Below are 12,147 nucleotides of genomic sequence, written 5' to 3'. Positions count from 1 at the left end.
CTCACTTACCTGTGAAAATTCGCTCATCAAACATCCTGGGGAGAGAGGAGAGAGGGGTATGAGAAGGGGCTGGCCGAGGGCCCTGCAGGGCTGAGCGAGGGGCCGCCAGGGCCCCTTCACTCACGGTGTCTGAGTCCCACGTGCACCTTTCCAGCCACAGCCCGGGGCCAGGGTGGCCAAAACCAGGGGCAGCAAACGGCAGTCTAGACCTATGTAGCCTCCCTGTGTCTCCCCAGCCAGGGACAACATGTGCCATCCCTAGGCGGTGCTGGAGGGCCCACTGTTCATCACGACCCATGGGCCCTCTTCCAGCCCCCAGTGGCCACAGGGGAGTGGTTCAGGAGCCCCTTTCCCACCAGCTCCTGCTGAGAGCAACTTGATCATTTATTCCGCGAGCCTCTGCCCAGCGCCGCTGGCATCTATCTCGGTGATGGGCGTGGGGATGGCACAAACTGGGGTGCTGAGGGGTCACAGCGATGCAGGGTGAGCTGGAGGACCCCGGCATGTGTCTCAGAAGCCATGCAGGGGCAACCAACCCTTCCCTTGGGGAGGGGATTGAAAGGATTTCACAGAGGAGTGGGGGGGGGGCTGCAGGGAGGGGTGCACGCGGGCCGGCAGACCACAGCAGACCGCAGTGCTGTGCCCGTGTGTGTGGCCTCCACCCCTGGGCAGCGGGTGCTCTGGGAAGGTAAAAGTATGGTGGACAGATTGCAAGGGAGGAGGCTGGGGCCTGGGGGCACATGTAGGGACCCAAGTCACACAGATAAGACACGTGGAAGCCCAGGCAGGGAAAATGGTGAGCTGGGATAACCCGCCCACCTCCGCGGAAGTGGTCTGTCCTGCCCATGGCCCCACCAGGCTGCCGCCCAGCCTGCAAGCTGTGGGGCGGCTGGCCAGGGGAAAGGGCCTTGGGCACTAAGCTCAGGCTCCGGAGGTGATATGGATGTCCCAATGGCACACCTGCCAGTGCCCAGGGAGGGCTCAGTGGAAACGTGACAAAGGCAAAACCAGAAAAAAGACAACAAACGCCTGGGAGAGCCAGGGCAGAGCCCAACATGGCTTCCTGTTCGCCTTTATTTATTTACTTTTTTTGGTACTGGGGGTAGAACCCAGGGGATTTCTACCTCCGGGCTATAACCTCAGACCTATTTTATATTTTATTTTGAGACAGGGTCTCACTAAATTGCTGAGAGCCTCACTAAGTAGCTGAGGCTGGCTTCGAACCTGTGCGACCCTCCTGTGTCAGCCTCCCAAGTACAGGGATTACAAGCGTGCGCCACCATGCCCAGCTCCTGTTCTCCTTTTGAGGGGCCATGCACACACGGGGTCGGCCTCCCCTCCTCGGCCTCACCTGGTAACAGAGCGGCTGCCGGCCAGGTCAGGGGGCACATTATTTGCAGGTTATTTATTAATCAGAGCGGGGATTAAGAGCCAGGGAGCAGGCAGGCTGGGCTGAGACGGCACAGGGGCTCTCGGTTCCCAGTTCACTAGGGGTAGGGACAGGGAGAAGGTGCCCCTGCTTGCGCTGTGGGCATGGGCCTGGGGGCTGGTGTTGGCTCTAGAATCCTCTCCTGGTTTCTATGCCTAAGTCCTGCCTGTGGTAAAAGCATTTCTGCCCTTACAGGATGAACTCAGGTCCTAGAGGCTTGTGTTGTGTTCCAGTGGGAATACAGACCCGGGGATCTGGAGGCCTGGGCTGGGCAGGAGGCGGGGTCTGGGAGAGATGAGGACTACCAATAACATGATCATATGCCCCGTTGAGAGCACCCAGACCCCGCGCACCCTGAGTCTCTGGGGAAGGCAGAGCCTCTCCATTCTGGCTGCCTCCTGAGCCCTCTTCTCCCCTGGTTCCCCTCTGCCAGGGCGATCTCAGTCACCGAACTGCTGAGATGGAGGCGCAGGGCAGAGCAAATATATGGAGGGCCTGGATCAGGGCAGCCGTGCCCACACACAGCCAACACTACGATATCAGGCTCTTTTGTTTTTTAACTAAGAGAGGCAGAGAGTGGATGAGCAACTCGTCTAAGGACACATGGCAGGGAAAGGGCAGGTTGGAATTCAAACCCAGGTTGTCAGCACAGATGCAAATAACTGCATTTTAATTCACAAGGAACTGAAGTCGGAAAAAAAGACACATGTTGCCTGAACATTTGATGGGTGTGAGGTCTGCTTCCTCACTTTATGTTGAAAAAGGTGTGTGTGTGTGGTTGGAACCCAGGGGCATTCTCCAAGCTATACCCCTGGCCCTATTTCTTTTTCTTTCTTTCTTTCTTTCTTTCTTTCTTTCTTTCTTTCTTTCTTTCATTTCTCTCTTTCTTTCTTTCTCTTTCTCTCTCTCTTTCTCTTTCTCTCTTTCTTTCTTTTTTTTTTTTTTGTGTGTGTGGGTCTGGGGATGGAATTCAGGGGCATTCGACCTCCAAGCTACACCCTCTGCCATATTTTTATTCTTTATTTTGAAACAGGGTCTCACTGAGTTGCAGAGGGCCTCACTAAGTAGCTGAGGCTGGCTGTGAACTGCGATTCTCCTCTTTCAGCTTCCCGAATGCTGGGATTACAAGTATGCACCACCACATCTGGCTTTATTTTTTATTTTAAGACAGCATCTAGCTAAATTGCAGGGGCTGGACTTGAAACTGGCGATCGTCCTGCCTCCGCCTTCTGAGTAGCTGGGATTACAGGCATACACCACTGTGCCTGGCTCACTGTCTCCCCCCAGACTTTTTTGTTCTTGTTGGTACTAGAGATTGAAGCCCGGGACATTCTACCTCCAAGCTACAGCCCCAGCCCTTTTAATTTTTTGTTTTGAAACAGAGTCTTGCTAGGTTTTCACAAGCCTCCCCAGGTGGACGAGGCTGGCCTCAAACCTGCGATTCTTTTGTCGTACCCTCCCATGTACTGAGATGACAGGCCTGTGGCTTCCTCCCCATCCCCCCAGCATCCCACCAGGAGACAACTGAGGGAAAAGGACTTGGGTAGCAGCAAGAGAGACTTAAGTAGTAAGTGCGGTCTGGCAGAAAGGCGACAGACTTCAGTTCACCTTGAGAATCAGTTTTTCCTCTGGGGCCCTATGGTAGGTGCTGTAAAAACACCAGAGCTGGCTCAGACCTGGTCCCGCCACCATCTGCCAGCAGGTAAGCAGCACCTGAGGGGGGACCACCTGCTGCTAGAGGGCCATTCTTTCTCTTTCTTTCTTTCTTTCTTTTTTTTTTTTGTGGTACTGGGAATGGAACTCAGGGCATTCTACTCCCAGCTACACCCCAACCCTATTATTAGTTCTTTATTTTTGAAACAGGGTCTGAGTTGCAGAAGGCCTCACTAAGTAGCTGAGGCTATCCACGAACCGATCTTCCTGTCTCGGGATTACAAGCACGTGCTGCCACGCATGGCTGTGACATTCTTTCTAAATGAGGACAGGGAAGGGAGAGGAAAGCAAGCCTTGAAAGACAAGACAGCTGGGAGGTGGGCAGGGCGCGAGGCCAGCGAAGGGCTGGGCTTCAGCAGAGGACGCAGGTGAAGCGCTGGAGTTCAGAGGGCAATGCCGGGCCGGCCTTGGTGGGAGGAGGCATCAGGGCTGGCAAGCCGCGGAGTGGAGCTGGAGACCGGATGCTTGGCGCTGACCTGCAGGACGGTTTCCCCACCTGGTGCCCGCCTCCCTGACCCTCCCTGAGGCTCCTCTCATTCTTGTCCAGCCTCTGACTGGGCCCCCCAGGGGCTGCCTGGACCCTCTTCCTGCCTCCAGCTCACCCCTCCTCTTTGATCTCTTTCCAGCCTGTGCTGAAGACCTGGAATTTTATGTGAAAGCCTTGTCCTGAGCCCCTGACATCTCAACCCTAACCCTAGCCCTGGCCCCTCTCCCCTGTCTAGTCACTTAGGAGGAAGCCTTCCAGGAAGGCTGGGCGCTGCCTGGAGACACTCAGGGTTGCAGGTGATGAGTCCACCAGCACGATGAGCCTAGGGCTGGGAGTGGCACCTGCTCTGCTCTCTCCCACCCCCACACACCTGCGCCAGCGAGGGACAGGTAACCTGGGAGGACAGGTCAGGTGGCCAACTCCCAGCAGGAGGGTGTGGCGGCCCAGCGGGAGGGTGTGGAAGGGGAGGCTGGCTCGGCTGGGTGGAGCTTAGGAGCCCTCTGGCAGGGAAGTTCAAAGGCCTCCCAGCTCCTTTAAGAAGTTATGGAGAGCCTGGTCAGGCCCAGCCCTGTGCCTTCATTGCTATGATCTTCAAAAGAGGCCGAGAGGGGCAGGCTGCCCAGCTAGGGAGCCGGGCTCCTCTCCTGGCCGTCCGACTCTCTGTGTTAGGTTGGATACCCCTTCACTCCATCTCTCCGCTCCTCACTGCTGGCTCCTTAGGGCCCACCTCGGCTGGACACCCTCACATGCTGAGCTCTGGCAGCCCCTACCTGGTACCTCGTGTGTGTGTGTGTGTGTGTGTGTGTGTGTGTGTGTGTGTGTGTGTGTGGTGGTATTGGGGATTGAACCCAGGCATATATTCTACATTTGAGCTATACCCTCGGCCCTATTTGATATTTTTTAGTTTAAAACAAGGTCTCACTAAGTTGCTACAAGTCTCACTAAATTGCTGAGGCTGGTTTTGAACCCGTGACCCTCCTGTCTCAGCCTCCCCAGCACTGGGATCACAGGTATGTGCCCTATGACCCGCTACCCAGTACCTCTTAATGATGAAGTGAATACTGTGCCGCTCCTCCAGGATCCGCTTCAGCTTGGGGACCCCGTAAGTGCAGGGGCGCTTGAAGGGGATCTTGTCCGGGATGCCCACAATTTCCACGGCCTCTGGGTCACAGGCAATCTTCCTGTAGGGGACAGGGACCATGTGGTCCAGGCCCAGGGCTTCCGCTGGAAGGGCAACAGTAAGGTTGAGTGTGAGGCGCGGGATGCGGGATGCTCGGGAGCCTGGGGCCCAGCTCGAGGTCGCCTCCCGCCATCCAACACCACTCCACCCACGCAGAGGCAAAACATCAAAGCAAACTGCTTCTCTCCTGAGAAGTGCCCACAGACTTTTGTTTCAGTGACAGCAAAGCCTGCAATCCTCTTGTCTCAGCCTCCCAAATGCTGGGATTACAAACATCACCATGCCCAGCTCCAAGCAGGGATCGTGTTCACTGCCCATCAAGGGCTCAAGACAGGGCTGAGCAAAGCGTGTCTGCACTGGGTCAGCTCTCAGGAAGGACCCTGGCCACACGGACATTTACAGGTGTGTCTTCTCCTCCTCTAGTTCAACAGCACCATAAACAAACAAGACACTGGCCAGCAGCTCACAGCTCTGCCGAGAGCGGAGCGGACAGGATCTGGGCTCAAAAACCGTCCTCGTTCTGTTCTTCCAACTGTAGGCCCGGTTTTGGGCCCCGTCGCTCACTCACACCCTGGCTCCATTATCTCATTCATTCGTTCATTCATTCATTCACCAGATACCTCTTTAGCACCTACAATGTGCGGGGGACACGCTGCCTCCCCAGGCCCGTTCTCCCCCAGCCTGGGAGGCCTCAGGAGATGCCTGGGCCCGACACAACTGCCCTGTCCCACGCCTCCTTTCTGTTCCTCAGGGGCCTGTGTCCCCAGGGTGCTCTGCGCGCCCACAGTGCCATCCCGAGCTGCCCCCGCAGCCACGCCCTGACGGGGGGTGGGGGGCATGCTGGCCGGGCCCTCCCTCCGGCGTCCTTGACATTGCTTTCTGTTGATGTGGCCCAGGTCTGTGTGGGTGGCTTTGGCAGCCAGATCTCACTGTGAAGTCACACTTAGCTCGTTGTCAAATTAAACCCTCGAAATCTCAACAGCTGTCAAGCATTTCCCCCACCCCCTCCTGCATCACCAGTCCCCGCCAAGTGCCGCACCCCAGTGATGGATCCTCCAAGTCCGCGTGCATCCATCTCTCCTGCAGCGCAGGATGGACAAAGGCACCCATCCAGCCATCACCCACTGGGGAGTATCTGTGCACAGAACTGCCATGTACCATTCTGGTCCCTTATTTAGTCTTTACGTCTTCCTGGGTGACAAAGTCCTTGGGATTTCCCCAAGATTAGACCTTCCCAATTCTTTCTTTTTTCTTTTTCCCCCCTTAGACACACATGGACAAACACAGACAGACAGACAGACAGACAGACAGACACACACACACACACACACACACACACACACACTTCCTGTGGGTCCACTGCACCCGGAGTTTCTGAAGAGACAGAATGAGAAGAGGCTGGTGGCCCCAGGGTCCCTGGATGCCCTGGGCTGCCAGACATCGTGGGGATCCACGGGGCCTCCCAACACTCGCAGGGAGCCTCCTTCTCCCCAGGAAGCTGAGAGGGAGCAGCGGGCCAGCCACTCCAAGCCCAACACTCCTCTCTGGACTTGGCCCAGGTGCTGACGTCTGACAGGCTCAGCATTCTGCAAAGTCCAGAGTGCGCATCAGGCCGGAAGACGGGCGGCGCCGGGACTCACCCGCAGCTCCAGCGCCAGCCTGGCTGGGCAGAACCTTCCCACGGCAGGCAGCGCCTCCCCCCACACCCCGCGCCGCCTGTCTGGCTCACACCTGCCTAGGGCGGGGAGGCTCGGGGTGCAGACAGCCCTTTGCAGCAGAGAGCAGAGGGAGGAGTGGGCGGGCCAGGTGGCCACATCAAAGGCACCTGGGCATCCCTCACCGCCCCTCACTTAGGCTAAGGAGTCTCTCAGCGCCCGCCCAGGCCGGCCCAGATCAAAGGGCCCTCCAGGAAGCCACCCCACTGCTCCCACCGCTGCTGAAGCCTCACCCTCCTTTGAACCCAACCACTGTATGGACCTGGCACAGTAGTGCCTACTGCTGTATACTTCTGCACACTAGTGCCTAATACTGTATACTGGTGCTTGCTACTTTCTGTGTGGGGATTGAACCCAGGTGCATTCTACCTCCAAGCTATATCCCCAGCCTTTTAAATTTTTTAAAATTTATTTTGAGATAGGATTTCACTAGTTTGCTGAGAGTCTGGCTTCACTGCTGAGGCTGGCCTTGAACCTGCAATCCTCCTGTCTCAGCCTCCCAAACACTGGGATTAGAGATGTACATCATCATGCCTGGCCCACTACTGTAGACGTCTGCATGCTAGTATCTACCACTGTATACTTGTAACCACCGGAGACCATTACTGTACGCTCCTGCGGACTGCTGCCCCTGCAAACATCCGCAAACACATCTTCAGCCACCTGCCAACACACCCCGAGGCCAGAGATGGTTGGAGTAACCTCCATTGTGATACCTGGCTCAAGATGGGGCTCAAAATGCATGACTGCCAAGCAAATGGGCCAGAGTGGAACGATACAAGAAGAGAAGGCAAGAGGGGAGGGAGGAAGAGGCAGGGGAGGCAGGAAAGGAAAGAAGGAGAGACGGACGAAAGAGGGCGGGAGGACAGAGGGCGGGAGGCAGGTCAAGTTCCTGGCCAGGCCGTGCAGGTTGGGGAGGGAACAGCTGCCTCAAGGACTCGCGGGACAGTGCTCATTCTCGCCTCTGAGTTCGCAAGCCCGAGTCTCCTCTTTGGCCTGCTGGGCCCCTGATCCTCCAGCTCGGGACGGCATCCTCCCTCTCCTCTCCTGGCAGCATCACGCAGAGGGGTGTCCCTGCAGTGCATATCTGCACAGTGCAAGGGTGTTTAGCCATCACAGTAGGTGTGGTCACTGAGTGATCTGTGGGTCCTCGTGTCCAGATCTCCCGGTGACTAAGAGCTGCCCGGGCAAGGGACACAGAGCATCTGGCTGTGGAGTGTGGCTGACACACGGGGCTCCATAAAGGCTGAGGGAAGCAGGCCTGTGGGGACGGGGAGGAGGGCTGCCGAGGAGACAGGGAAACAGGCGTGAGTGGTCACAGGGGTCCAGGCCCCGGGCAGGAAGGCCTCAGGGGCCAGTTGGTCCAGCAGCCCCGCTGTGGATACTGGTGGCTGGGCATCAGCCGGGGTGTGAAACTCACCAGCTTGCCACGCCTGTCCTGGTGCACCACCGGGTTTGCTGCCAAGAGTCAGACTGGCTCACATCTGCTCTGAGCCCTGCTCTGTCCCGGTGTTGGGGACACGGGGGGCCGACACAGTCCTGGCGCTCACAGAGAGTGTGAGTTAAGGTGCCTCGAGAGTACAGCCCACAAGGGAGAGGGAACCTTCAGGGCTATGGGGGCCCACTTGGCCCAGGCTAGAGACCTGACAGCTTCCTGGAAGAGGGGACCCCCCAAAGCCAAGTCAAGAAAATTTACTTAGGGGTTTTCTGCCCAACAATGTAAAAGTCCCGACACAGGCAGAAGCCGAGAACCAGGGAGTGGTATCCTGGGGGACTCACAAGCACATGGGGCCTGAAGAAATTTTTCTAGACACCCAAGGCGGGCAATCTGCTCCCAATCTGTCCCTCTTCCCACAGGTGACCCGAGGTCTAGTGCTCTGCCATCAGTCCCGCCTCCCAAAGAGTCTGGAAGGGAAATATTGACACAACCGCCCCCTGCCCAGACGGGAGGCACCCGTGCGGGTGACATCAGCGTTGACGGTGCGCGGGTGCCAGCATATGGCTCCCGCCACCGTGTTGGGGAACACAAGTGATCGCCACGTAATGAGACGGTGCACACGGCAGCCAGGGCCACGCGGCGGGCCGCACCGCCCACTCACCATATCTGCTGTTAAACAGGATTTGCACGCACTCCCGCAGCGTGTTGATGTCCTCGGTCTCCTTGATGAAGGCGTCCCACTTCTCTATCAAAACACAGGAGACGCCGTGAGGGCCGGGTGGACGGGGCAGGCCAGCCCCAGCTGCTGCTTCCTACCCAGGCCGGCTCTCTGCTGCCCCACGGACCCTCCTGGCTTACTATCTGGTGTCCCAGAGGCCGGCCCTGGCCCTCTGCTCACGCCCACCGTGGCCCTACACAAGCCCAGGGTCTCTCCCGGCTGCTGGTCTCCTCGTTTGGTCCTGCGTCTGGCCCCAGAGTTGACCTCTGTCTTCCCCATGGGCTGTGCAGGCTCAGGCCTGTCCACCCCCAGCAAGGCCGGCAAGAGTTTGAGTGATCTCCCCGAGGAAGAAGTGAATTTTGACTTTGAAGGTCTACCCTGGTGCCTCGTTCACCTGGAATCTCACACAGCCTTTGGTCTTCTTGGCTGCCCCCAGAACCCTGGCCCTGTTGGCTTCTCCCATAAAACCAAAGCCTTGAGCTGGGAGGTGACCCAGGGATAGAGCTCGCCTGCCATGCATGAAGACCTGGGTTCTATCCCCAGCTCCATGAAAGGGAAAAAAAAAACCAACCCAAATCTCCAAAAAAATAGAAAACAGAGCCTCCCCTCAAGTTCATATCTGTAACAACAATGATCATTACGTTCATTATAATTAATAAAGTAGCATCTTGTGCCGAGCGTGGTGGCACACACTTGTAATATCAGCATTTGGGAGGCTGAGACAGGAGGATCGTGGTTCTCAGACAGCCTCAGCTACTTAGTGAGGCCCTTTGCAACTCAGTGAGACCCTGTTTCAAAATAAAAGAATAAAAAATAGGGCTGGGGGTATAGCTCAGAGATAGAATGCCCCTGGGGTTCCATCCCCAGTACCACAAAATTAAATAAAAATAAACAAATAAAATAAAGTAGCATCTTTAATTCATTAAGTACTGATCTGAGCTAAGTGCTTTATATATAAAACATCCTATATAATTCCTCGTAGCTTTTTATGTTTTCTTCCAGTACCGTGGATCAAACCCAGGGCCTTGAGAAGCAAGACACGTGCTCCACTATTAAGCCCCTTGCTTTGCTTTTTTTTTTTTTTTTTTTTTTGGTGGTACTGGGAGTGGAACCCAGGGGCCTTCTATCTCCAGGGTATATCCCCAGCCCTATTTTATTTTTTATTTGGAAACAGAGTCTCGCTAAGTTGCTGACAGCATCATTAAATTACTGAGGCTGATTTTGGACCTGTGATCCTCCTGTCTCAGTCTCCCAAGTACTGAGATCACAGGAGCGCACCACCATGCCCAGCTTCCCCCCCAGCCCTTTTATTTCTGTATTTATTTAGTGGCACTGGGGATTGAACCCAGGCTCATTCTATCTCTGAGCTATACCCCCAGCCCATTTTACCTTTTATTGTGAAAAAGTATCACCAAATTGCTGAGAAACTCACTAAATTGCTGAGGCTGGCCTAGAACCTGTGATCCTCCTGTCTCAGACTTCCAAGTATTGGAATTACACACATGTACCACAACTGGCTTTCTTTAAACTTTTTTATTATATGTGGTACTGGGGATTGAACCCAGGAGTGTTCTATCTACAAGTTATACCCGCAGCCCTATTTTTTATTCTTTAATTTGAAACAGGGTCTCACTAAGTTGTAGGGGGCTTCACTAAGTAGATGAGGCCGGCCACAAACCTGCAATCCTCCTGTTTCAGCCTCCCAAGTCCTGGGATTACAAGCATGCGCCACCACACCCGGCTTTTTTTATTTAAAAAAAAATTTTTTTTTTCTTGAGATAGAATCTTGGTAAGTTGCCTTTGCTGCCCTTGACCCTGAAATCCTCCTGCCTCAGATTCCTGAATAGCTCCAATTAAACATGTGCCATCGTGCCTGGCACAACTTATTATTATCATTATTATAATTATTTTTTGTGGTACTGGGGATGGAACCCAGGGGCATTCTACCTCCAAGCTACATCCCCAGGCAGGAAAGTGGAGGCTCAGAGGTTGCCTGAGATGCCCCATGAGATTCTATCCCAGTTTGTGCCCCTTGCCACCAGACCCCCACCATGCTGTTCCACCTGGATAGCCAGTTCCTTCCTGGCCAGGGCTGGACCTTGTTGGAGGAAAGACAGCCCCATTCTGATGCCAGGAGACATTTTCTTTTTCTTTCTTTTTTTGTGTTTGTGGTACTACGGATTGAACCCAGGCACATTCTATCTCAACTATACCCCCAGCCCTATTTATTTTTATTTTGAAATAGGGGTCTCACTAAATTTCAGAGGGCCTCACTAAGTAGCTGAGGCTGATTACGAACCTATGATCCTCCTGTCTCAGCCTCCCAAGTACTGGGATTACAAGCGTGTGCCACCATGCCCGGCGCCAGGAAACATTTTCTTTGTGGGGATAGGACTGAACCCAGGGGTGCTCTACCACTGAAATAGACTCGCAGCCCTCTTTATGTTTTATTCTGAGAAAGGGTCTCACTAAGCCATCCAGACTGGCCTTGAACTTGCAGTCCTTCTGCCCTAGCCTCTAGAGTGGCTGGGATTACAGGCATGTGCCACTGTACTCAGCTAGACACGGGGTCTTCTTAAGGAGCCTATACCCAGAGGCAAGGCTGAGACCCACAGAGTAAAACTGCTCAAAGTCTTCCTTTTTGGTATAACCAAATCTCACATTTTCCTGCTCTCAGTCCTCTGTGTGGTACTTTATAAAAATCTGACCACGCATATATTTTGCCTTTATTTTTGCAGTGCTGGGGGTGTAACCCAGGGCTTCACGTATGGGCTCACCCTGCCCCCCCCACCCCTGCATACATTTTTTTGTTAGTTCTTTCAAGAGAGAACATAATTCTTCCCCTTTTGAGCATCGACTGGATCAAATTTCTTTGATCCACAGGGCTGGAGCGACTGGTTTCTGAGAGAGGTCATTAACGACGTGATGACCCTCTTTACCCTCTCGGGTTGCTCACTCCGGGGGAACAAGCTGCCATGTTGTGAGGATGCTTAAGCAGCCCCAGAGAGACAGGCCAAGTGGTCATGTAGCTGAGGCCTTCTGCCCACAGCCACCCGAGAGAGCCTGGCAGTGGATCCTCCAGCCCTAGCCAGCCTTTGGATGAGACGGCAGCCCTGGCTGCCTCAAAACACCCTCAGCCAGAACTACCCAGCTAAACGGCTCCTAAATTCCTGACCCATGGAAACTGCAAGGTAATAAGTGCTTGTTTTTTTTCTTTTTTTTTTTTTTTTTCTTTTTTGGTTACTAGGGATTAAACCCTAGCTATATCCCCAGGCCTGTTTTATTTTTATTTTTTAGTATTTATTTATTTATTTATTTATTTATTTATTTATTTTTGTGGTACTGGGGTTCCTGGAAACCCTTCTACCTCTGGGCTACACTCCCAGACCTATTTTATGCTTTTATTTGGAAACAGGGTCTCTTAAGCCAGCGGGGCTGGCTTCGAACCTGCGTGATTCTCCTGTCTC

At 54.4% G+C, this 12,147-nt stretch overlaps 1 protein-coding gene across 2 annotated transcripts in view; it reads right to left on the bottom strand.

Moving 5' to 3' along the window:
- Positions 1-12,147, bottom strand: part of GTF2IRD1 (GTF2I repeat domain containing 1) — a gene marked incomplete at both ends in the record, with an annotated part of 67,636 nt that overhangs the window by 43,077 nt on the left and 12,412 nt on the right. For both annotated transcript variants that reach the window (XM_080703002.1, XM_080703003.1), the window contains 3 exons: positions 10-35; positions 4,670-4,853; positions 8,624-8,707. In XM_080703002.1, the coding sequence (XP_080559128.1) occupies positions 10-35; positions 4,670-4,853; positions 8,624-8,707 (294 nt within the window). The remainder of the gene's footprint in view (positions 1-9; positions 36-4,669; positions 4,854-8,623; positions 8,708-12,147) is intronic.

The sequence above is a fragment of the Muscardinus avellanarius genome, assembly GCF_963383645.1.
Source record: "Muscardinus avellanarius genome assembly, chromosome: 10".
NCBI classification, from domain to species: domain Eukaryota; kingdom Metazoa; phylum Chordata; class Mammalia; order Rodentia; family Gliridae; genus Muscardinus; species Muscardinus avellanarius.
The sequence above is the reverse complement of the archived record's forward strand: the minus strand, read 5'-3'. Positions and strand labels throughout refer to the sequence as shown.